The sequence below is a fragment of the Dreissena polymorpha genome, chromosome 9 (assembly GCF_020536995.1).
Source record: "Dreissena polymorpha isolate Duluth1 chromosome 9, UMN_Dpol_1.0, whole genome shotgun sequence".
NCBI classification, from domain to species: Eukaryota; Metazoa; Mollusca; class Bivalvia; order Myida; family Dreissenidae; genus Dreissena; species Dreissena polymorpha.
In genome coordinates this window covers 97,751,401-97,774,559 of record NC_068363.1, presented here as the reverse complement: position 1 = coordinate 97,774,559, position 23,159 = coordinate 97,751,401, and the positions used below count along the sequence as shown (strand labels likewise).

Here is a 23,159-nt window from a genome sequence, read left to right as displayed (position 1 = left end):
AATGTCAAATTTATTAAACGTCGGCAACCTTTGAACATATGGTTTTAAATGTTCCTTTCTAATTTCTCTATATAGAGGACAAACAAAGCTCATATATGTTTTATAGCGTACTCCATTTTGATTTAATAGAAAAAAGAATGCACATGTTTCACAATATTATTATGTAATTGAAATTAATGGAAATAATGCATATTTTGTAATAAATTATGTATATTTTGTAATAAAAACGTTTTAAAATATTATTGTGTAATTGAAATTAATTTAAGTTATGTAAATTTTGTTATAAAGAAAATAAAAAGCTTCTTCCATGTTTTATGTCGTACTCCATTTTGATTTAATAAAAAAGAGAATTCACATTTTTAACAATATTATTTTACAAAAATGTCCTATTCCATTTTGATTTATGTGTATTTCTTTGTAAACACAATCTGAAACCTAAAATAACAATAATTGCTTTAAGGCCTTATTGGTTCATTTTTGGCCTTTTTGGTACGCTTTGGGGCCTTTTTGGTATTCGACCTTTTTGGTATGCGGCCTTTTTGGTTTTCGGCCTTTCTGGACCTAAACCATCATAGACTGGTTTTCGATTTGAAATTGGACGTGAATGACATGCCAGGTACCAAACGAGAAAAATACTAGACAGTACGGTGGCGTTTTTTATTCATCAAGAAACATGAAAGCCTCCATGGAACTTAAGCCGGACCGAGATTTGTTAAATCCGAATTTCGAGGGTTACAAACTGTCATTGGACAAACAGCCAATATATACATCGAATTTAGAAAATGGTTGGTTATAATCAGATTTAGCTTATGTCATGTATGTTTAAAGCCGTTATATTGCACATGTTTTTAGAGAAATTTTATCAAATTGAACATTAGTAGGAACATTTTTCCTACCCCTAATTAGTCCATCTGTCATATAAACGTACTCCCAGAGCCTGTGATAAACTTTCCTATGGCGGCTCTGGGAGTACATATGCATGCCTTCATAAACATAATCGCAGTTCTGTGCACAGATTTCGTGTGCATCACTGTTTGACGACACATCGCTGTTACCAATCAAGGAAAGCGATGAATAAACTTAAAAAACACATTCAATTTACCTGAATGGCAACCCACCTATAAACATGACAAAACTTGCTGACATTTTCATTTAGAAATTTGCAACAGTGTAAATATCAGTGTCCGACAAATTTCTTATTTTTCAGGTAGCCCACTGGGCTACCAATAAAAATATTTGGTAGCCCATAAAATTTTCCTACAAAATGATAAGAGGCAGGTTTTCATATTTATTTTATTTCTGCATTTACATATCCATAATATGTATACATACATATACATTAAACAGCAAGTAGTCTGATGTACACAGTCAATATCGTAAATTAATGTTACAGTACAGGCACCGTGTACTTAAATGTAAATGTACCAAAGAAAATCATATACTACATGTAGATATTACATGTATGTGCACATGTACGTGTACTTAAATTCGGACAGCACGTTAAGTCGTAAACGTAAATAAAGCGTTTAGATGATCAATACGATTGACTCGTATGGTGTTAATCAATGCAATTGCCCTTTTTAACAACAGATACCGAGTTTCAAGAAATCAAGAGTATTAAATCATTTATTTACTTGTGTCCAACTTTAAGTACTGTCCGAATTTACGTATTGCATCCGTATGTTACGACACTTGTGTGCAGTCAGTATACAATAAATAATTGTTTCAATATTGAAGGAACTGATACAGCGTAACGGTAACGATACAGCGTGTTTACATGATATTTTATTAAGAGAAAATGTCAATGCCAAATAATTCGCGAGATACCCCGGTACTTTAGTTGAAATTCACAACGAAACTTTTAATGGAAATTAAATGATCTCAATGTTGTACCCGCTACGAAATTTTTATTTACAAATAAATACACCCACGCCAATTTTCGCGCGCTTTTTATCAGGACAAAGAAATTCATTTCTTAAATGTAGAATTTTGTAACCTAAAATAGCTGTACATAACGCGTGTAAACCGTGGCAGGTTATTTACGCATGTTGCAATACAACGGTCCTGATTGGGAGCTTATTTCATCATATCTTTAAATAGAACCATATGCCGAAATTCATTTGACACTTTAGAAAATTTCAAACGTTTGTGTTTATGACTCTTATCGTCTATATTACCCATTCATAATTTGGTTTTAAAAATATAAATAGGGCATATATGCCTATGGGATTATTGATTAACAGTCGATTAATCCAATTATTAATTGACAATGCAAACTAATTAGCAGGTGTTAACCGCGTTCACAAAGTTGTCATTAATATTCATTTTCGGTTTCGTTACCGTTTTGAAGAATCCGCTATTGTTTTGATTTATTTAATGTTTGGCGTCCTTGGATATTTAACGACATCAAAAACGTTGTCGCCATTACTCATTGTTGCGGTGAACAAAGAATATCAAACTGCGAAATGATGTTGCATCATGTGCGCCAACTATCCAACTGGCTCTCATTATATTATTAGCAGACGACAAATGTTGATTCTGATTGGATGATTAAAATACACTGTTACTGTTTAAGACATTACCGCAAGAGATCGGTGACTGATTAGATAATTGATTGCACTTTGTTATCGGATTATAAGCAATACACAGTGTACAAACACATGGTCAGCGTGTTTATTCTACGTATGTCTGTCAATAAACCGGGCTACCGCTCTTATAGATTTATAGTAGCCCGGCGGGCGTCAGCTGGAAAATTTCAGTAGCCTGATGAAAAATTTCGGTAGCCCCCGGGCTCCGGGCAATGGATTTGTCGGACACTGAAATATTCAACATCTGTTCGACATTGTTATTGACTTAGGTTACATCGAATATCACAATGCGCAAAAGATTGATGTACTCCGACTTAACCTGTAGCTATATTTTATATTTTAGTCGGCAACATTACAACTGTTTCCAAATAAGGTGGCAAAAACGTTTGAAAGGATAACAAAGTTAATAAAAAGCAATTATTTCTTGCTTTAATGGTACCATTAGTTTGTGCTTTAGACAGGTAAACGTTGATAAGATTTAGCAGTATTAGTATTCCTTAGCATTTTCAGTGGTGATAAAATTGTGCACCTTTGGACAAAAGACAGCACATTGCAACTCTCAGAAACCCTTTGGGTTACAAAAGCTGAGAGTTGAATTATTGCAACTACTCCTTAATCCATTTATACGGACGCCCAGAGCCTTAGATAATTTTTGCTGTGATGGCTCTGAGAGTCCATATGTACCTTTCATAAACGCAGCTGATCAGTATGCATCCCTAATCAGAGGTCTTTTGAATGAATGAACTTCAAAAACGCATTCAACTTACCTGAATGACAACATGCTGTGCATGCACCAAAAAAATAAATAAAAAGCAATTTTTTTTAATTTTTTTTTTAGAAAGAAGTGTCTTATGATTATTAGACTCTTTATCTCAAATTTATTTTTTAAACATCCTACATAATATATAACTATAATCTATAAAAAAAATCCCAAAATGGCCAGGACCTGTTTTTGTTGATACAAAAATCCCAATTAGGTCATTTTTGTAGATAACAGTTTCCCAAATTTGCCACTTTTAGCGATTGAAAAAAATCCCAATATGACAAGACTCTGTTTCCACAAAAAAAAACACTGACATGTTTTGAATATATTGTCCAGCAAAATACAAAAAAGAGCATTTTGTATCTTGTAAAATCTATGTTACCAGACCACATCTAGCGTTGAAATTTTGACTATTGCTATAAGAAACATTTGTTTTTTATGTTTAAACTTTATTTTGTTAAATATAAAGCCTGTTGTGAAACTACAGTGTATTACATTATGTTGATTGCAAGTATAATATACTGTTAATACTCTGTAATTTTCTTGCCAGTTCTGTATGCTGTGGAGCTTCAAGACGACCAGTTCTCCTACCACCATGCCAAGCTGTTGGGGAACCATAACCACCTGATGGTGGACCCCTGGGTCAGAGACAATGTCTACTTGGTGGACAAGCTCTGGAATGTGAGACACAGCCTGACAACAGTAAGTTACCTCAAGATCTCTGCTATCTCAGACACACTGTAAACTGTATCACACTGAGGATTTTTAGTCAACCCTCTTTCCCCCACAGTCAATCCTAGGCCCCACACAGTGGATCTCTTCCCAAAACAGTAATCTCCATATACACACAGTGAACCAATTAAGTTCTAATGTATACACAGAGACAGTGTATTTGTCAAATAAAGATGCCAATAAAATTTACTCTTAACCTGATTTTAGCAAATTGTTTTATTTTTCATTACATACTTAGAAATTAATGAATAATACCAGTTAACATTTGTGTTTGACTTCAAATACTTGCAATCTTGTAAAAATTGATAACAAATGGTGTAATTATTTTCTTGATTTGATTAATGTTTTTTGACTTATCAAACTGATAAAAAAACAAGTAACCCATCAGGGCTTAACACTAACTTTTTTTTCAGCTAGCCCATTCGGGCTAGGGAATGCAGAACCTACTAGCCCTGACCAATCTTTCATGTGCCCCGACCAAAGTATTATCAAAACCTTTATACTTATCATTTAACTTGTATTTTCTTGTGCGTGGAGATATGCAATTATGATTCAATCATTCTTATTAGCTTGCCTTACTAATGCTAATGAATTCAATATTCATCTATTTAAGACATCTATTTTGTAATCTTCACGCCATTTCGGGAGAAATTTTCTTGTTTTTTTTCCCTCATACTTTCTCTTACCTTCCTCCTTCCCTTTTCTTTTCTTATCCAAGGAAACCCCATCCCCACCCGTAAAGCCAAACTTAAACAACAACATGAACGTTAAAACCTTTTTACATAGATTGCCGCGGTTGCCGTCTGATAACAAATGGTAAGTGAATCTTAGGTGTCGCAAAATAACAAATAAAGTGTTAAAGTAGTAGTAACAATTGTACAAGGTTAACTCTCTCCTAAAAGCCGGGATTGACCATTAATATTAGTTTTGCTAATTGAATTGCGTAAAAAAGATTTCAAAACACTTCTAATTGATCAATCAAATTAAAATTATTTAAAATTGATAAATAAATAATAATTTTATATTAACTTTGTGTTAATGTCGAGTTGTATACCTTCATCGATCCCGGACAATCCTGGGCGATCCCGGCTTTTAGTTTAAAACCTATTTTTATCGAGAAAATCCCTTCGAGGAAACCAATCAAAACCGTATCTATCGGAATTCTGTTTAAAAATAGGAACTGACGTGTTTTACCAGGAAAACCTCCGGGGTTTTTCTGAATTGTCAGCCTCTTTTTAATTGCAATCAGGGGGTTCCAAATCTATTTCGAGTTACGATCTGTTTGTAGTCTCCGACTTCACTCTGGGATTTAATTGTCATCTGATCATACTGTATTAAGATTTCTGCATCTTTCAAAAGCTTATTTAAAACGCAGTTTATTGATATAGAACACATAATCCCACCCAAAATACACACGACTGGTCGGGAATGTTACTGGGACATTAGCTAGCCTGGACCTTGGTTCAGGCAGTGAATGTCGTTCGGACGTGCCTTAGTGTTAAGCCCTGCCCATTCACACTCAGATGCAGTGAAAATGGCTTATGCAATTACCGGAAGTACAAAACCAAAACAGCCTGCGAGGAACTCGCAGTTTGTTAACGTTTGATATTCTGTTTGCTGCTCATCAGTTTGTTAGTGTTGGAAATGAAGCCTTTAAAACTTGAATCTAGTAAGAAAGGTCTTTACTTTAATTTGATTTTCTCAGGGACTATAAACCTGTCATAATGCGTATCTTTGTGGGAAAGGGGTAAAACCAACTGTTTTCATCCATTCCAGGACACTTCTGTCAGTGTCAGCCCACCTGTGTATAGGATTCCTGATGCAGACGACAGACAGCTGGTCCCCAGCCACTACGCAGTGCGTGTTCACTTCCTGTCAGCTGACCTGGTTGTCATAGGCGACGGTGCAGGGCGGGTACACATTATAGAGACAGGGGACCGACAGACCGGGAACGATGTTCCTTGGAAGGTTGCTATTTCTAGTAATAACTTGATTGATATCTGATAAAATAATTACTGTGAAATTACACTTGTTGAGTAGTATTATAAAAGGGATAAGAAATAAGCAAACATTACAAACAGATGATATTTTCGGTGGTAAAATTATTTTGTCCTTTGTAATAAAATACATTATTCGTGGTGATCTTTTTAAGTAACCAAACCACACTTCATCATATTTAAAGATGCTATAAACCTTTTATGGGGCCTTTTGTTAAACAATTCTTACTCATAAATCTGTATAAATCAATTCATTTTCATTGTAATGGTATGTACTTCATGACACATAGCCGTCACTATGTGTTATTATCCCCTCAGTTGTTTTGGCCTTGACCTTCCCACTGTCCTTCCATCTGTCTGGGACACTTTTGTGTCTGGAGCCATACTTCAGAACTGCCTGGGCGGATTCATTAAAACTTGGTATGAGTGTAGATATGGATAAGAGAATTATGCTGGTCAAATGCTGTTTCAATCCATTCGCAAATAATAGAGTTTTTACCCTTTCTGACTTGAAAATAAGGACACATTTTTGTCTGGAGCCACATCTTGGAACTCTTGGGCAGATGTCATTGAAACTTGGTAGGACACTATAAGTATTGGAGGATGATGCACTTCAAATTGTGACGCAAAACATTTTTCAATATCGTAGTTATGGCCCTTTTTGACTTGAACATTCCATTTTTTAATTGGATTTTTCCCGTCTTCAGCTGTTTCTCCAATAACATATTAGCCACAACCATGTAACTTACCACAGTTGTTCTCAATCATCTGAGGCTGAGTCACATGCTAGACCCATAACACTTGAGGCAAGGTCAAGGTCACACATTGATGTCAAACCTTGATATATATGCACAATGGTAACCTTTGTTAAAGCAAATAATTTCTTTAAACATAAACATGGTTTGATGGTTTTTTCTCGGGAATACAGTGCCATTGCTCTCATTTTTTATCAGACGCTTTTGACGAAGACTATTCCGGGAGAAGGAACGCCCTCTCTGTTGGTGGACGGGGTGTACTGGATTGAGAATGAAGCTCACAGAGTGGAGTGTATCCTCTCTCATGTTACCGAGGCAACGGCTGAGCAGAAGGACAAATATGAGAGCCAGTATCTCACCATGATTGAGTGGGCCACCTTCACTTCAGGTGAGACTTGAAGAGTGGGTTGAAAATATAATAATTGGCCAAAATGAACGATTTGTTTCCATGTACAGTGTGTTTTTTTCTTTCAAAATCTGGTCCAGTAATCGTCCACATTCCCAATGGAAAAAAGTATATATATTTCCCAAATGGGACCAAATGTTTTTTTTTATAGATCTCAATATTTTGTTCATCTCCCATCCATATAAGTTCAACCTTACCTATCAGTAAATATAATACTGAAAACACTTGTATTCTCAATTTGAAGTATTTATTAGCAAAATAACAACAACACTAATTTTCCAATATTAGTCTAAATGCCGCACATTTTCCCAATCCAAAGGGACCTGGCCCCATTCCCAAAATGGTGGAAAAAACACTGATGTTTGATTGATATTACTTTTGAATTCTAAAATGATACTCACTGATTTATCTGTATTCAAAATAAATATTAATTAATATTAATTAATATTAATCCCAAATAAACCAAACAAAAGCAATGTTCCTTTCTCAGTGCAGCATAATAGAATAAGTGTATCATGTTTAATTGCAAAAAAAGGTTTCAAAACATGTTTGAACCAAATTTTTTGTTTTTATTATCACTGTCTATTAATGAACAACTTAAAATCGTTGTTAATTTATGATTAATTACAGTACATAAATAATTATGCTGTCCTATTTATCTGTATTGTGTTTGTCAGTGGACAGGAAGAGTTGGTGCCTGGAGCGCACCAGACAGCTGCTGAGCAGGAAACCATTCCATTATGTGGCCCTGGGTAGGGAGGGTCAGTCCATTACCATAGCCGGGGAAGCGGACTTTGTGTTCACCATTGATTCGGAGCAGCCGGTGGTCAGCGATGAAGAGAAAGAGGTGGAGAAACCGGGTATGGAAGAGTCCCATGTTGGTTTTGAACGGGTTTCTGTTGTCAATTGTCCATGTCAGAAAACTCTGTTGTAATTAAATGAAAAGTTTGCTTCACATTTATTTTTTTAAATTAATCTTTTCAGCAGTGCAAAATTGTCTTATAATGTACTGCTGCATAGTAGCATTAAGCTTCTATGAAAGGCTTATTGGGGAACAAATTATATAAATTTTTAATGATTGGTCATGAGTTTGGTAAAAATTTATTGTTGTATTGTCAAGTATTATTGTCAACAGCCAAAATGGGGATTGAGCCCAGGTCCTCCAGGTACCAAAAGCAGACACTACTGCGTGGCTATAAAAGCTAGCTTATATAGCAAGGCAGTATAAGTGCTCCTTATACCTAGCCGACTATGTCTGCAGTCATCAAGACTCCAAAGCCTTTGAAGAAGAGATTAATCTTTTCAATCTATTCAAATTTTTGTATTACAAAAATTTCATTAAGCCTGGAAGGTTTATTGGGAAAAAATTATATTTTTCATGACTGGTCATGTCTTTGGTAAAATTGATAGTTACACTATGTACACAAGTAGTACTTTGTCTGCAGTCATCAAGCCTCCAGACTACACATGGTATCAGACAGACGAGGACGTCAACGTGCAGTTCACTGTTCCAGAGGGCGTGTCCAACAAGGACATCTACATGACCTTGACCTTCAACCACGTGGAGTTCGGGGTCAAGAACAGGGCGCCGGAACTACTGGTGGGGGATCTCTGTGGTGAGGTGGACGTGGAAGGCTCAACATGGACCATGGAGGGAAGGAGGTATAAACATGTACTCCAATACAAATTATATTAGAGTACAAAAGATATAGTTTACTTGCAATGGGCAGTGCTCTGTGAAAAAGAGTTTTATGCATGTGCGTAAAGTGTTGTCCCGCACAGGCTTATCAGAGATGACACCTTCTGCTTTTATAATATTTATCTTGATACGAAAGTCTCTTTGTAGCTAGAATCCAATTTAGACGGAAATGACCTGATTAGCATTTGGGACTGCACAGGCTAATCTGGGATGACATTTTTTTGCACATGCACTGAACCCGTTTTCACAGAGCGCAGCTCAAATGTTATGGCTGTTTTTATTTATCGATTTAATAATTTAACCCTAATATTGTCTCATTATCATTTATATTAAAGATATTATCAGATAAATAGAATACCATCGTTAATACCAGTGTGTACTTACATTTATCCAACACGTATCGGAAAGCCTTGCCATGTAAACGTTTCTTCAACTCGTCGGACAGGTACACAATAACACATAGATTTATGTCATGCATATCTAAACAACCACACTCTGCACAAAAGATATGCATTTGTACTTTGTATTGATATTCACACACAATTATTTCGTCGTTGTTTATCTATTTAACACCTAACTGTATATTGAATTAATAACGCGTAACGTCAGTTTCTTTGTTTCGTAACAAGATGAAAGCTAGCCTAAGCGCTTTTCATGACGTGACGTCACAATGTTGATCTTCGCTCGTGTGGTTTCCCATAAAAAAAATTTAAACACAAAATACTCCAAAACTTGATTTTTCCCAGATATAACACCTACGCCAACAGGTAGATCCCATTCTGGTTCATATACATGTCAAATTTCAGCAAACGTGTTGGACCAGTTTTCAACACCCTCAAATCGCAGTGATTTGCCTCAGCTTAATGAAACTTAGCCCCCTTTATCATTCGTTCAATCGAACGTCATCAATGATGACGTCCAATACATCACTCATTCCATATTGATGGAATAAATGTTTTAAATTTTTAAGCACACTGAAATTCTGAAAGTTGTTTATATTTCATCAATTTTTGTTAGGTAAGTGGTAAAATGCAGAAAATCAAGTGCTCAATTTAAAAAATTTACGGGGGAGCATGCGGATCCCCCTAGAAGGCCTGTTGGTTTCACATTTTGGCCTTTTGGCTCAAAAGTTATTGAGAACCCTGTTTGGGGGAAATTTTGGTCAGATTTTCGGGAATTTTTTTTTACTTTTTGCAGTTGGAAACAGCCAGTTAGGGGCTGTAATTTAAGGCAAAATCAATTACTGATAGATGACAGGTCCATTTTTTAGATTAATAAAATGAATGCTTTATAATAATATGTACTGTTTTAGGAAAAGGGCTAAGAATTATTTTTATCAGCTTTCACCCTGCATACCGGGTACATGCTGAAGGTTTAAAAAAATCACATTTCAACAAGAGACACTCAGGCCCTAAGGCGCTCATCTGAGTAAGTTACCAGTTCTAAGCTGGTAATATTTACAATTGCCACATAAGAATAAGATGTGTTTGTGAAACATGTCCCCCTCCATATATTTTTACCTTTGACCTTGACGGATGACCTTGACCTTTCACCACTCAAAATGCGCAGCTCCATGAGATACACATGCATGCCAAATATCAATTTGCTATCTTCAATATTGCAAAAGTTATGGCCAATGTTAAAGTTTGACGCAAACCAACAAACAGGGCAAAAACAATATGTACTGGGGGACATAAAAAGTGCCACCCCACCACTAGCAGCTCTGTTCAATCGATGGAGAGAACAACTGACTGACCCTCTACCTGTGGGGGTACGAATACAAGCTTTATATTAGACTGCTTTTTGACCGATTCCAATTTGCGCCTTTTCATTGTTGTTGTTGTTGTAATGCGTTAAGAGAGATAATCAAGTGACGTCTTAGCTTAATAGCAAAAAGGAGCAAAATTACCGAAAGACACGCAAATTTCGAAAAGTCAATTGCCGATTTTTAGAATCTGAACGATTTTCAACCGGCCAAAATCTGATTTCAAACGGCTGATTTGGCCGGCAGCCGGCTCTTATTGAGAACGCTGCCAAAGCATGCCAAACTTGTCCAATACTTTCAATAATTTGTTTATTGAGTTTATTATACAGCTATATGATTCCTTAGAACTTATAATATAAATTTAGAAATGCAGTTAAACATGCACGTATAAACGATTGGAACACTGTCAATTATAATCATATTAATAATGTTTCACTTTCCCCATCTCTATGTTTTAGCACACTATTTATCCCACTCGAAAAGGCTCAGGCTGAAAAATACAAAGAAAAACAAATTGTCTATAAGAATCCTTATATTGCATGCTCATTGTTGTTCTGTATTCCTGTTTAATATCCAGCAATGCATGTCCTATAATATCTTCTGAACATGTTTTACCATGACTGTAAATATACCCAAATCAACATGTACCTGTAGAAATGAACTGAACAGAAATGTTTCTGTTTTTTATCCTGCAGGGTGGACCTGTATCTGATTAAGAAATCTAGTGGCCCCTGGCCCCTGGTTGTCAAGGGTGACACGCGGGGGGAGATGGTGCTCAACCCTGAAGACGTGGCGTCCATACATGAGAGACTGGCACACCTCACCTCCGACCAATGGGTAGGTACTTGCGGTAGTTATGGGTAAATCAATAATTAAGCACTGTTATAAGAAAACTGGGCGAAATGCATGTGCTTAAAGTGTTGTCACAAGCTTGCGCAGAGCTCTAGCTTAAGTTTGTATTTTGGATATGTTAGTTACACGTAAAGATCACTGTTGTAATGAATAGAAAAATAACTTGAGTTTGGATGGTATGTAGATTTCCAAATACCTTGCTTTGATTGCATTTTGGGCCAGTCAGGTCAGGATGAAGGTCACTGTTACTAAAATAAATAACGGTTCCTGCACTGACATTGTGTGTGTACTTATATGCAGACATATCTTGTGAGATCGTTTGAGACTAGTTGGGTTAAGGTCAAGGTAACTTCTACTGAAAATAAAAATAAACTTGAGTTTGGATGAGTTTGAGTTAAGATGCCGATATTGTGCTGACATTGTTTGTGCAGGTGGCTTACATGTCTACCTAGCTTGGGATTGGATTATCAACCAGTTTGGGGTCTAGATAAAGGTCACTGTTTCTCACAGTAGGAAAACCTATTCCTCTCAATAGCTTGGTTTTTTATGCCCCCCTTCGAAGAAGAGGGGGTATATTGCTTTGCTCATGTCGGTCTGTCTGTTGGTCGGTCGATCCACCAGGTGGTTTCCGGATGATAACTCAAGAACGCTTGGGCCTAGGATCATGAAACTTCATAGGAACATTGATAATGACTCGCAGATGACCCCTATTGATTTTGAGGTCACCAGGTCAAAGGTCAAGGTCACGGTGACCCGAAATAGTAAAATGGTTTCCGGATGATAACTCAAGAACGCTTATGCCTAGGATCATGAAACTTGATAGGTAGATTGATCAGGACTCGCAGATGACCCCCATTGATTTTCAGGTCACGAGGTCAAAGGTCAAGGTCACGGTGACTCGAAATAGTAAAATGTTTCCGGATGATAACTCAAGAACGCTTATGCCTAGAATCATGAAACTTCATAGGTAGATTGATAATGACTGGCAGATGACCCCTATTGATTTTGAGGTCACTAGGTCAAAGGTCAAGGTGACCCGAAATAGTAAAATGGTTTCCGGATGATAACTCAAGACACTTATGCCAAGAATCATGAAACTTCATAGGTAGATTGATAATGACTGGCAGATGACCCCTATTGATTTTCAGGTCACTAGGTCAAAGGTCAAGGTCACGGTGACCTGAAATAGTAAAATGGTTTCCGGATGATAACTCAAGAACGCTTATGCCTAGGATCATGAAACTTGATAGGTAGATTGATAATGACTCGTAGATGACCCCTTTTGATTTTCAGGTCACAAGGTCAAAGGTCAAGGTCACGGTGACTCGAAATAGTAAAATGGTTTCCGGAGGATGACTCAATAACGCTTATGCCTAGGATCATGAAACTTGATAGGTAGATTGATCATGACTCGCAGTTGACCCTTATTGATTTTCAGGTCACTATATCAAAGGTCAAGGTCACAGTGACCTGAAATAGTAAAATGGTTTCCGGATGATAACTCAAGAACGCTTATGCCTAGGACCATGAAACTTCATAGGTACATTGATCATGACTCGCATATGAACCCTATTGATTTCCAGGTCACTAGTTCAAAGGTCAAGGTCACGGTGACCCGAAATAGTAACATGGTTTCTGGATGATAACTGAAGAACGCTTATGCCTGGGATCATGAAACTTGATAGGTAGATTGATCAGGACTCGCAGATGACCCCTATTGATTTTCAGGTCACTAGGTCAAAGGTCAAGGTCACAGTGACAAAAAAACATATTCACACAATGGCTGTCAATACAACGTAGAGCCCATATGGGGGGCATGCATGTTTTACAAACAGCCCTTGTTTATGAGGGTATTGCTATAAACTTTTTTATATTGGTAGCTTATATGCAACCTATAATGGCATTGCATGTTGGACCAGTTGGATCAAGGTTAACGTCACTGTAACGTTAAATAAAACAAACTTTTTTCCTCGAAATTACTTAAGATTGGATGGAGGAATTTTGCCTTAAGTTTGTGTGTAGGTAACTTACATGCAGACCAAGCATGGCATTGCACAATTATTTAAATTAACTTCTTATATGTTGAAAACCTGGTTATGCATCATTGAAATGTTTCCTGATATTTTCAGAATCCATGCCCAGAAAAGGCTGGTAATCGCCCTTTCAACACCCAGCAGCTGGAGGAGTGTGACATGTACCCTGACGACGACTCCACCCTTGTCCGCCTCCATGGCAACACACACAAGGTCACACATAAGGTCAGTATAGCAACACACACAAGGTCACACATAAGGTAAGTATGCATGGCAACACACAAAAGGTCACACATAGGGTAAGTATGGCAACACACACAAAGTCACACATAAGGTCAGTATGTCAACACACAAAAGGTCACACATGAGGTTAGTATGGCAACACACACACAGTCACACATAAAGTAAGTATGGCAACACACACAATGTTACACATATGTCAGTATGCATGACAACACATAAGGTCGGTATGGCAACACACACACAGTCACACATAAGGTCAGTATGGCAACACACACATATGGTTAGTTTGGAAACACACACAAGGTCACACATAAGGTCAGTATGGCTATACACACAAGGTCACACATAAGGTCAGTATGGCTATACACACAGTCACACATAAGGTCAGTATGGCTATACACACAAAGTCACACATAAGGTCAGTATGGCTATACACACAAGTTCACACATAAGGTCAGTATGGCTATACACACAAAGTCACACATAAGGTCAGTATAGCTATACACACAAGGTCACACATAAGGTCTGTAATTATGGCGACACACACAAGGTCACACATAAGGTCAGAATGGCTATACACACAAGGTCACACATAAGGTCAGTATGGCTATACACACAAAGTCAAACATAAGGTCAGTATAGCTATACACACAGTCACACATAAGGTCAGTATGGCTATACACACAAGGTCACACATGAGGTATGTATTCATGGTGACACACACAAGGTCAGTATGGCGACACACACATGGTCAGTATGGCTATGCACACAGTCACACATAAGGTCAGTATGGCTATACATACACGGTCACACATAAGGTCAGTATGGCTATACACACAAGGTCACACATAAAGTCTGTAATTATGGCGACACACACAAGGTCACACATAATGGCAGTATTCATGGCGACACACACAAGGTCAGTATGGCTATACACACAAGGTCATACATAATGGCAGTATTCATGGCGACACACACAAGGTCACACATAAGGTCAGTATGGCTATACACACAAGGTCACACATAAGGTCTGTAATTATGGCGACACACACAAGGTCACACATAAGGTCAGTATGGCTATACACACAAGGTCACACATAAGGTCTGTCATTATGGCGACACACACAAGGTCACACATAATGGCAGTATTCATGGCGACACACACAAGGTCACACATAAGGTCAGTATGGCTAAACACACAAGGTCACACATAAGGTCTGTAATTATGGCGACACACACAAGGTCATACATAATGGCAGTATTCATGGCGACACACAAAAGGTCACACATAAGGTCAGTATGGCTATACACACAAGGTCACACACATAAGGTCTGTATTCATGGCGACACACACAAGGTCAGTATGGCGACACACACAAGGTCAATGGCTATACACACAAGGTCACACATAATGGCAGTATTCATGGCAACACACACAAGGTCACACATAAGGTCAGTATGGCTATACACACAAGGTCACACATAAGGTCTGTAATTATGGTGACACACACAAGGTCACACATAATGGCAGTATTCATGGTGACACACACAAGGTCAGTATGGCTATACACACAAGGTCACACATAATGGCAGTTTTCATGGCGACACACACAAGGTCACACATAAGGTCAGTATGGCTATACACACAAGGTCACACATAAGGTCTGTAATTATGGCGACACACACAAGGTCACACATAATGGCAGTATTCATGGCGACACACACAATGTCACACATAAGGTCAGTATGGCTATACACACAAGGTCACACATAAGGTCTGTAATTATGGCGACACACACAAGGTCATACATAATGGCAGTATTCATGGCGACACACACAAGGTCACACATAAGGTCAGTATGGCTATACACACAAAGTCACACATAAGGTCAGTATAGCTATACACACAGTCACACATAAGGTCAGTATGGCTATACACACAAGGTCAGGCATGAGGTCTGTATTCATGGTGACACACACAAGGTCAGTATGGCGACACACACAAGGTCAGTATGGCTATGAACACAAAGTCACACATAAGGTCAGTATGGCTATACATACACGGTCACACATAAGGTCAGTATGGCTATACACACAAGGTCACACATAAAGACTGTAATTATGGCGACACACACAAGGTCACACATAATGGCAGTATTCATGGCGACACACACAAGGTCAGTATGGCTATACACACATGGTCATACATAATGGCAGTATTCATGGTGACACACACAAAGTCACACATAAGGTCAGTATGGCTATACACACAAGGTCACACATAAGGTCTGTAATTATGGCGACACACACAAGGTCACACATAAGGTCAGTATGGCTATACAAACAAGGTCACACATAAGGTCTGTAATTATGGCGACACACACAAGGTCACACATAATGGCAGAAATTCATGGCGACACACACAAGGTCACACATAAGGTCAGTATGGCTAAACACACAAGGTCACACATAAGGTCTGTAATTATGGCGACACACACAAGGTCATACATAATGGCAGTATTCATGGCGACACAAAAGGTCACACATAAGGTCAGTATGGCTATACACACAAGGTCACACACATAAGGTCTGTATTCATGACACACACAAGGTCAGTATGGCGACACACACAAGGTCAATGGCTATACACACAAGGTCACACATAATGGCAGTATTCATGACAACACACACAAGGTCACACATAAGGTCAGTATGGCTATACACACAAGGTCACACATAAGGTCTGTAATTATGGTGACACACACAAGGTCACACATAATGGCAGTATTCATGGCGACACACACAAGGTCAGTATGGCCATACACACAAGGTCACACATAATGGCAGTATTCATGGCGACACACACAAGGTTAAACATAAGGTCAGTATGGCTATACACACAAGGTCACACATAAGGTCTGTAATTATGGCGACACACACAAGGTCACACATAATGGCAGTATTCATGGCGACACACACAAGGTCACACATAAGGTCAGTATGGCTATACACACAAGGTCACACATAAGGTCTGTAATTATGGCGACACACACAAGGTCATACATAATGGCAGTATTCATGGCGACACACAAAAGGTCACACATAAGGTCAGTATGGCTAAACACACAAGGTCACACATAAGGTCTGTAATTATGGCAACACACACAAGGTCACACATAAGGTCTGTAATTATAGCGACACACACAAGGTCACACATAAGGTCTGTAATTATGGCGACACGCACAAGGTCTCACATAAGGCCAGTATGCATTGCAAGACCGTCAAGGTCACACATAAGGTTTGGTATAGCAACACACACAAAGTCACACATAAGTTTGGTGTGCACAGGCATGCATATGTATGTGAGCCTCATGCTACGATCACTGGGCTTAATGCATTTGCATTAAGTGTCAGACCAGATAAGCCTGTGCAGTCCACACAGGCTAATCAGGGAAGACACATTCCGCCTAAACTGTATTTTAGGATAGACTTCCTTTAAACAAAAATTCAATGAAATTTTAGCTCATGCAGACTTCAGAGGCTTATCAGGGATGGCCACACATGCATTAGGCCCAGTTTTCCAAGAACAAGGCTGTTCTATCAGTAGTAAGTAGGGCTCAAGTTTAAAATCAGTATACCTCCACAACATACTTTTTCAGATACAACATTTTAGACGACTCAAAATTTACATTATGTAAACATTCTGTCACTTGGTTGTCAATTCAACATTCATTTAAGTGTAGATTCCATCCCAATTTAAGAAATTCTATGATTGATAGCCACTATGGTAGTGTTCCTCAAGTTGTGACATTTCTCCTCAAAATATGTTTCAAGTGGCTGACTTACATTGTAGGCAGGGCTAGGCAGCCACCAGTGGTTGTTCAACGTCTCTGGTCCCCTCAACTCCTCGCCCCAGATCTGCCTGAGACACGACGTGGATGGGTTGCTATGGGAACAAGAGCAGGGGTCAGGTGACATGCAATTCAAACACACCAGCACGTTCAACGCATTCGGATATGTGCAGGCCTCAAAGCAGCAGAGAAAGTTTTCCTTGTGTCCACCCGACAGATCCTATGTTGTGATATGTGACAACTCGCGACATTTGTACTTGTACAGGCAGGCTTTCACAGTGTCGACCCCACTACGCAACAGGAAGACTGGTCAAGAGGTGAAGGTCGTTGCTAAGCAGCAGGTGGTTGCCTTGGATACCAATGATAATATTCTGGGAGTGGTAGCAAACAATGAGAGAATCTATGTCACCACATTGAATAAACTTTTTATGGTAAAGATTTCTTCATAGGCGTGACAAACTGGTGCAATGTGAACATTTGTATTAAATGTAGTATCAAATACTATATCTGATAAGCTGCATTGTTTGTATACTACAGTGTTTTATGCTAAAATGCTACATATTTGTGTGGGTATATAAAAGATGATTACTGCACCAATATGACCTATAATAAACTGCAACTTGAAGAGTTAGTATAAATAGTACTAACTTAGTAAAAAGTGTTCTGAACATGAAGTGCAGTTTCAGTGTGGCACACTTAACTTTCAGCAATTAACAATGTGCGTTAATTGGTGTTTTATTACACTCATTTGTACTAACAATAACATTAATCAGGTGCACATACAGTGTTATTGTATGCCTGAATTCTGTGAGCTTGTTAATTTGCATTTCATTATTTTTAGCTCCACTGGCCAGAGGCCAGCGGGGCTTATGTCATGGTCCTGTGTCCGTCGTGTGTGCGTCCGTGCGTTAACTTTTTCTTTAAACATCTTCTTCTCCTAAACTACAACTCCAATTCTGATAAAACTTCTAAAAAATGTTCCTGGGGTGAACCTCTTTCAAATTTGTTCAAATTATGCCCCTGGGGTTCAATAAATTAAACATATGCTAATATAAAACCTATTTTGTGCAAACTTTCAAAATCTTTTTGTCCATAACCATTTGGCCTAGTTCTACCACATTTGGTATGTAGTGACATTTAATAGTTCTCTACTTTGTTTGTTCAAATTATGCCCCTGGGGTCAAATTTGACCCTGCCCCGGGGGTCACAGAAATGAACATATGCTTATATAAAGCCTATTTTGTGCAAACTTAAAAAATCTTTCTGTCCATAACCGTAGGGCCTAGGGCTACCAAAAAAAAAAAAAAAAAAAAAGACATCTGATAGTTCTCTACTTAGTTTGTTCAAATTATGCCCCTGGGGTCAAATTTGACCCTGCCCCGGGGGTCACAAAATTGAACATATGCTTATATTGGGCCTATTTTGTGCAAACTTTAAAAATCTTTCTTATTCATAATTATAGAGCCTAGGGCTACTAAATTTGGTATGTAGTGACATCTAATAGTCCTCTACCAAATTTGTTCAAATTATTACCCTGGGCTTAAATTTGGCCCTGCCCCGGGGGTCACAAAACTGAACATATGCTTATATAAAGCCTCTTTTGTGCAAACTTTAAAAATCTTTATGTCAATAACCGTAGGGCCTAGGGCTACCAAATTTGGTATGTAGTGACATCTAATAGTTCTCTACTTATTTTAGTTTGTTCCAATTATGCCCCTGGGGTCAAATTTGACCCTGCCCCGGGGGTCACAAAAATGAACATACGCTTAAATAAGGCCTATTTTGTGTAAACTTTAAAAATCTCTTGTCCATAACCACATGGCATAGGGCTACCAAATTTGGTATGTGGTGACATCTAATAGTCCTCTACCAAGTTTGTTCAAATTAAGCCCCTGGGATCAAATTTGACCGTTCCCCAGGGGTCACAAAATTGAACATATGCTTATATTGGGCCTATTTTGTGCAGACTTTAAAAAAATTTCTGTCAATAACCATTGGGCCTATTTCTACCAAATTTGGTATGTATTAAAATCTTAAAGTTCTCTACCAAGTTTTTTCAAATTATGCCCCTGGGGTCAAATTTGACCATGCCCCGGGGTCACAAAAATGAATATATGCTTAAAAAAGGCCTATTTTGTGCAAACTTTAAAAATCTTGTTCATAATTATAGAGCCTAGGGCTACTAAATTTGGTATGTAGTGACATCTAATAGTCTTCTACCAAATTTGTTCAAATTATTCCCCTGGGCTCAAATTTGACCCTGCCCAGGGGGTCACAAAACAGAACATATGCTTATATAAAGCCTCCTTTGTGCAAACTTTAAAAATCTTCCTGTCCATAACCATTGGGCCTAGGGCTACCAAATTTGGTATGTAGTGACATCTTATAGTTTTCTACCAAGTTTGTTCCAATTATGCCCCTGGGGCCAAATTGATCCCTTGAAGGCTCCCATTAAAAAGTTGTTCAAGAAAATTTGATTTGTCAAAAAACATGCCCACAGGAAGTCGTTGAACTTTGCATGTTTATGCGTTTTTGCTATTTATTAATTATGAGATGAATAAACTATTTTCTTCTCAAACTAAAAGTTTATCAAAAAACACATGAAATAACTTTTTAACTATAAGACAGGGCTCGACATTAACTTTTGAAGCCACTTGTCCGGTCGGACAAGTAGACCAAAATTTCACTTGTCCTAACCATTATATCTTATTCTGCTCAGTACTTTGCAAAATAATGAAATTATACAAAATGCTCAAATCATGAAGACTTTAATCGTTCAAAATACATGTTAACATAATTGTAGGCAATTTCAATACAAAAAGAACTGACTAGAATAACAGGAAAACTCGAGATTATTGATTTTTAAACATACAAAGCCATAATACCTGACAAAAACTTGTGATTTTGAAGACGAAAAACCAAAGGAAAGCAGATTAAAAATTTTTAAGCAGACGACTTTGTACGAATGAGAACAAACCACAAATGGGAATGATGTTGTAAAATCATTCTATACATAGAGATGACGTCACTACGTTAATTGTATGTAAGATCGGTGTGTACCGGTGTCGTAAAATGCATATTCTTTACAAGGAGAATATTGTTATAATCTTGGCAAAGAAAAATGTTAAGGGTTGCTTCCCTTGTGAACAGTACGGTGTAGTGTCACATGGAACTATCGGAATATCTCGTGCTTTGTCGTTTAAACGTAAACAAAATATAATCGAAAAAGTTTTGTGGTAACTCCACAGAAATAACGGATTTAAGGGCATTTTTTCTAGGTAATTAAATTATAATGACCACTTGTCCCGTCGGACTAACAAATTCTTTATTTACTTGTCCGGACTAACAATTTGGTTGTCCCAGACAGTTGGACTACCGTTAATGTCGAGCCCTGTAAGAGATAAATATATGTCATTAACTATATAAGTAACAGAAACTTTGAAACCTACAAACACTTTTTGGAATTTTGGAAAAAGATTCATGATTGAATGAAGGAACTTTTATTAATCTTGTAGAACATGCGTAGATTTGATCTTCAGCATCTAAAAATATGTGAAATAGAAAGAACGACAATATCTTTTGGAGAGATAAATGTACCTACGTTTTAAGCAAAGGACCTGTGCGACAATTCCCGGGCTTTTTAGTCTGTTTAGTTAACACCGTAGTAACGTTTTTCATATATAAAAATGCTCACCCTCCCAACTTTGAGGGCCCATTGGGACGAGGGATAGAAAGAGAAAGTCACATGCTTGAGTACATTTCAACCCATGCGCATTGCACGCTTTTTTCGCATAAAAAAAACAGTGGAGCGATACAGGGCCATCATGGCCCTCTTGTTTAAGAATTTGAACAATGTCTGTTTTCAGACATACCAAGTTCTAAGAACTACTTCATTTTCATTTACTTCATGTTAAAGACTGGCATTTTTTCATAGCACAGTGTTAGGATCATCAAAATTATGTTGTGGTTATTTATCCATTTTAATTTCTAATTATTGCCGAAATCCACAAATACAAATCATGGTGAATTTTATTATTGTTATATTTAATTGCAGACCTTGGAATACTCCTGTTTACAGCAATACATCAAGTTCATAAATACCGTATATGTCCTTATTGACCCTCCTGCCCTAATAGACGCGCAGGCTGTCTTATCTATGTAGCCCATAATCCATTAAAGAGTGGCACATAACATCTGAATGAAAACATCGTTTTTGCGGCCATGTTGTTTGCAACACGGTGACATCGTAAATATGCGAGTATACTACGTAGGTTACAAACGAACAATAATAATAATTATTGTCATCAGCACAGGTGTATATTCCTAGAGGACTGCGTGTAACTCGGGTACTAGGCAGCAGTGAAAGAACGTTGTCATAGTCGGCACGTGCGCTTTACGCCGATGACACCAACTGTATGGTATTGAGCGCTCGGGTGTATTTTTTTTTTTCACACTATAAATACTTATCAACTAAACGCAGTGAAGGCGTGAAATACAGGGTCAAACTGGCCCCATGTTCACAAAACAGTTTTTTCAATTGAAAATAGATTTTGATGTCATTGAAAATGGCTTTCCATTGTCGTTGTTAGGCAAAAATGAAAATCGATGTCAGTAAAAAATTGATTTTCGATTGCAAAAAATGTTTTGTGAACACGAGACCAGGATTTAATGGTGAGCGTCTCTTAATGGGGAAATATTTAGGGTGATGAAAAATAAAATGGCATCCACGGCCAATTTGCGTTAAATTGGACCTCACAATGTAGCAGGTCTGCAGCAGACTATGACATACGATTGGATTAAACAATGTTGTGAGCTGCATGTAATGAAAATGATACACTGTTCAAATGTGAGAAATAGGTAATAGTGGTTTGAATTTAACGCGCATTGGTCTTGAAAAAACACGCGCAGTGTGCGTCAATACGGACATATACGGTAGATGTACAACAGACACGTATTTTTTACATCACATTTGTGCAAACACCCGCTAAAATTGATCAAAACCAAACTTTCATCTTTTTAAGATTACTTATTCAGTAAGGCTTACCATGAGAGGAAGCGAAATTCTAATTGTTAAAACCGTTGATGGTGGAACTCTACTGCTATTGCATGGGAAGTTAGTTTGATTTCATATGTACAATTTTATTTCAATTTCTGTAGTAGATATGGAGGTATGAAGTAGTTGCGCGCAGAAGTAAACCAAAATTTTGTAATTACAAAAAGGGGCATAATTCTGTTAAATTGCAGGTCTGAAATATTGAACTTTTTAAGTGACCTCACTATGATCCTAAACACATGTATTTTGTTTTAATTGAATATGTAGAAACAGTGTAACGGAGAAGTTTCATATTCACCCTAATTGGAGCATAAGAGCGTAGTATAGCTCAAACTAGTTCATGAAGAGTTCAGCAAAAAAATACTGTCACAGTTTTAATAGCAGAAACAACAAGACTATTGCCAAGCAATATATGTCCCCCA

General features: G+C 37.7%; 2 protein-coding genes and 1 long non-coding RNA gene across 3 annotated transcripts in view; 2 read left to right on the top strand and 1 right to left on the bottom strand.

The window, feature by feature from the left end:
- Positions 1-23,159, bottom strand: part of LOC127845763 (lysophosphatidylcholine acyltransferase 2-like) — a 103,795-nt gene that overhangs the window by 17,707 nt on the left and 62,929 nt on the right. The window lies entirely within an intron of this gene.
- On the top strand, positions 627-21,716 carry LOC127845762 (nudC domain-containing protein 1-like). The gene is made up of 9 exons (XM_052376888.1): positions 627-785; positions 3,902-4,053; positions 5,860-6,051; positions 7,034-7,223; positions 7,919-8,101; positions 8,687-8,903; positions 11,401-11,542; positions 13,687-13,815; positions 17,687-21,716. Exons 1-9 carry the CDS (start codon positions 674-676, stop codon positions 18,131-18,133), a joined length of 1,764 nt encoding a protein of 587 aa, XP_052232848.1. The 5' UTR covers positions 627-673; the 3' UTR covers positions 18,134-21,716.
- LOC127845770 (uncharacterized) lies at positions 14,276-15,210 on the top strand. Its single transcript, XR_008033386.1, has 3 exons — positions 14,276-14,321; positions 14,466-14,533; positions 15,164-15,210. It is a non-coding gene; the product is annotated as an uncharacterized LOC127845770 (long non-coding RNA).

What these genes read in the sequence shown, in the direction of transcription:
- LOC127845762 (XM_052376888.1), top strand. Translation starts at nt 674, where the DNA reads ATGAAAGCCTCCATGGAACTTAAGCCGGACCGAGATTTGTTAAATCCG. An exon ending in TGAGACACAGCCTGACAACA is followed by an intron (nt 4,054 to 5,859) that starts GTAAGTTACCTC and finishes CATCCATTCCAG; the next exon opens with GACACTTCTGTCAGTGTCAG. An exon ending in TGGACCATGGAGGGAAGGAG is followed by an intron (nt 8,904 to 11,400) that starts GTATAAACATGT and finishes TTTATCCTGCAG; the next exon opens with GGTGGACCTGTATCTGATTA.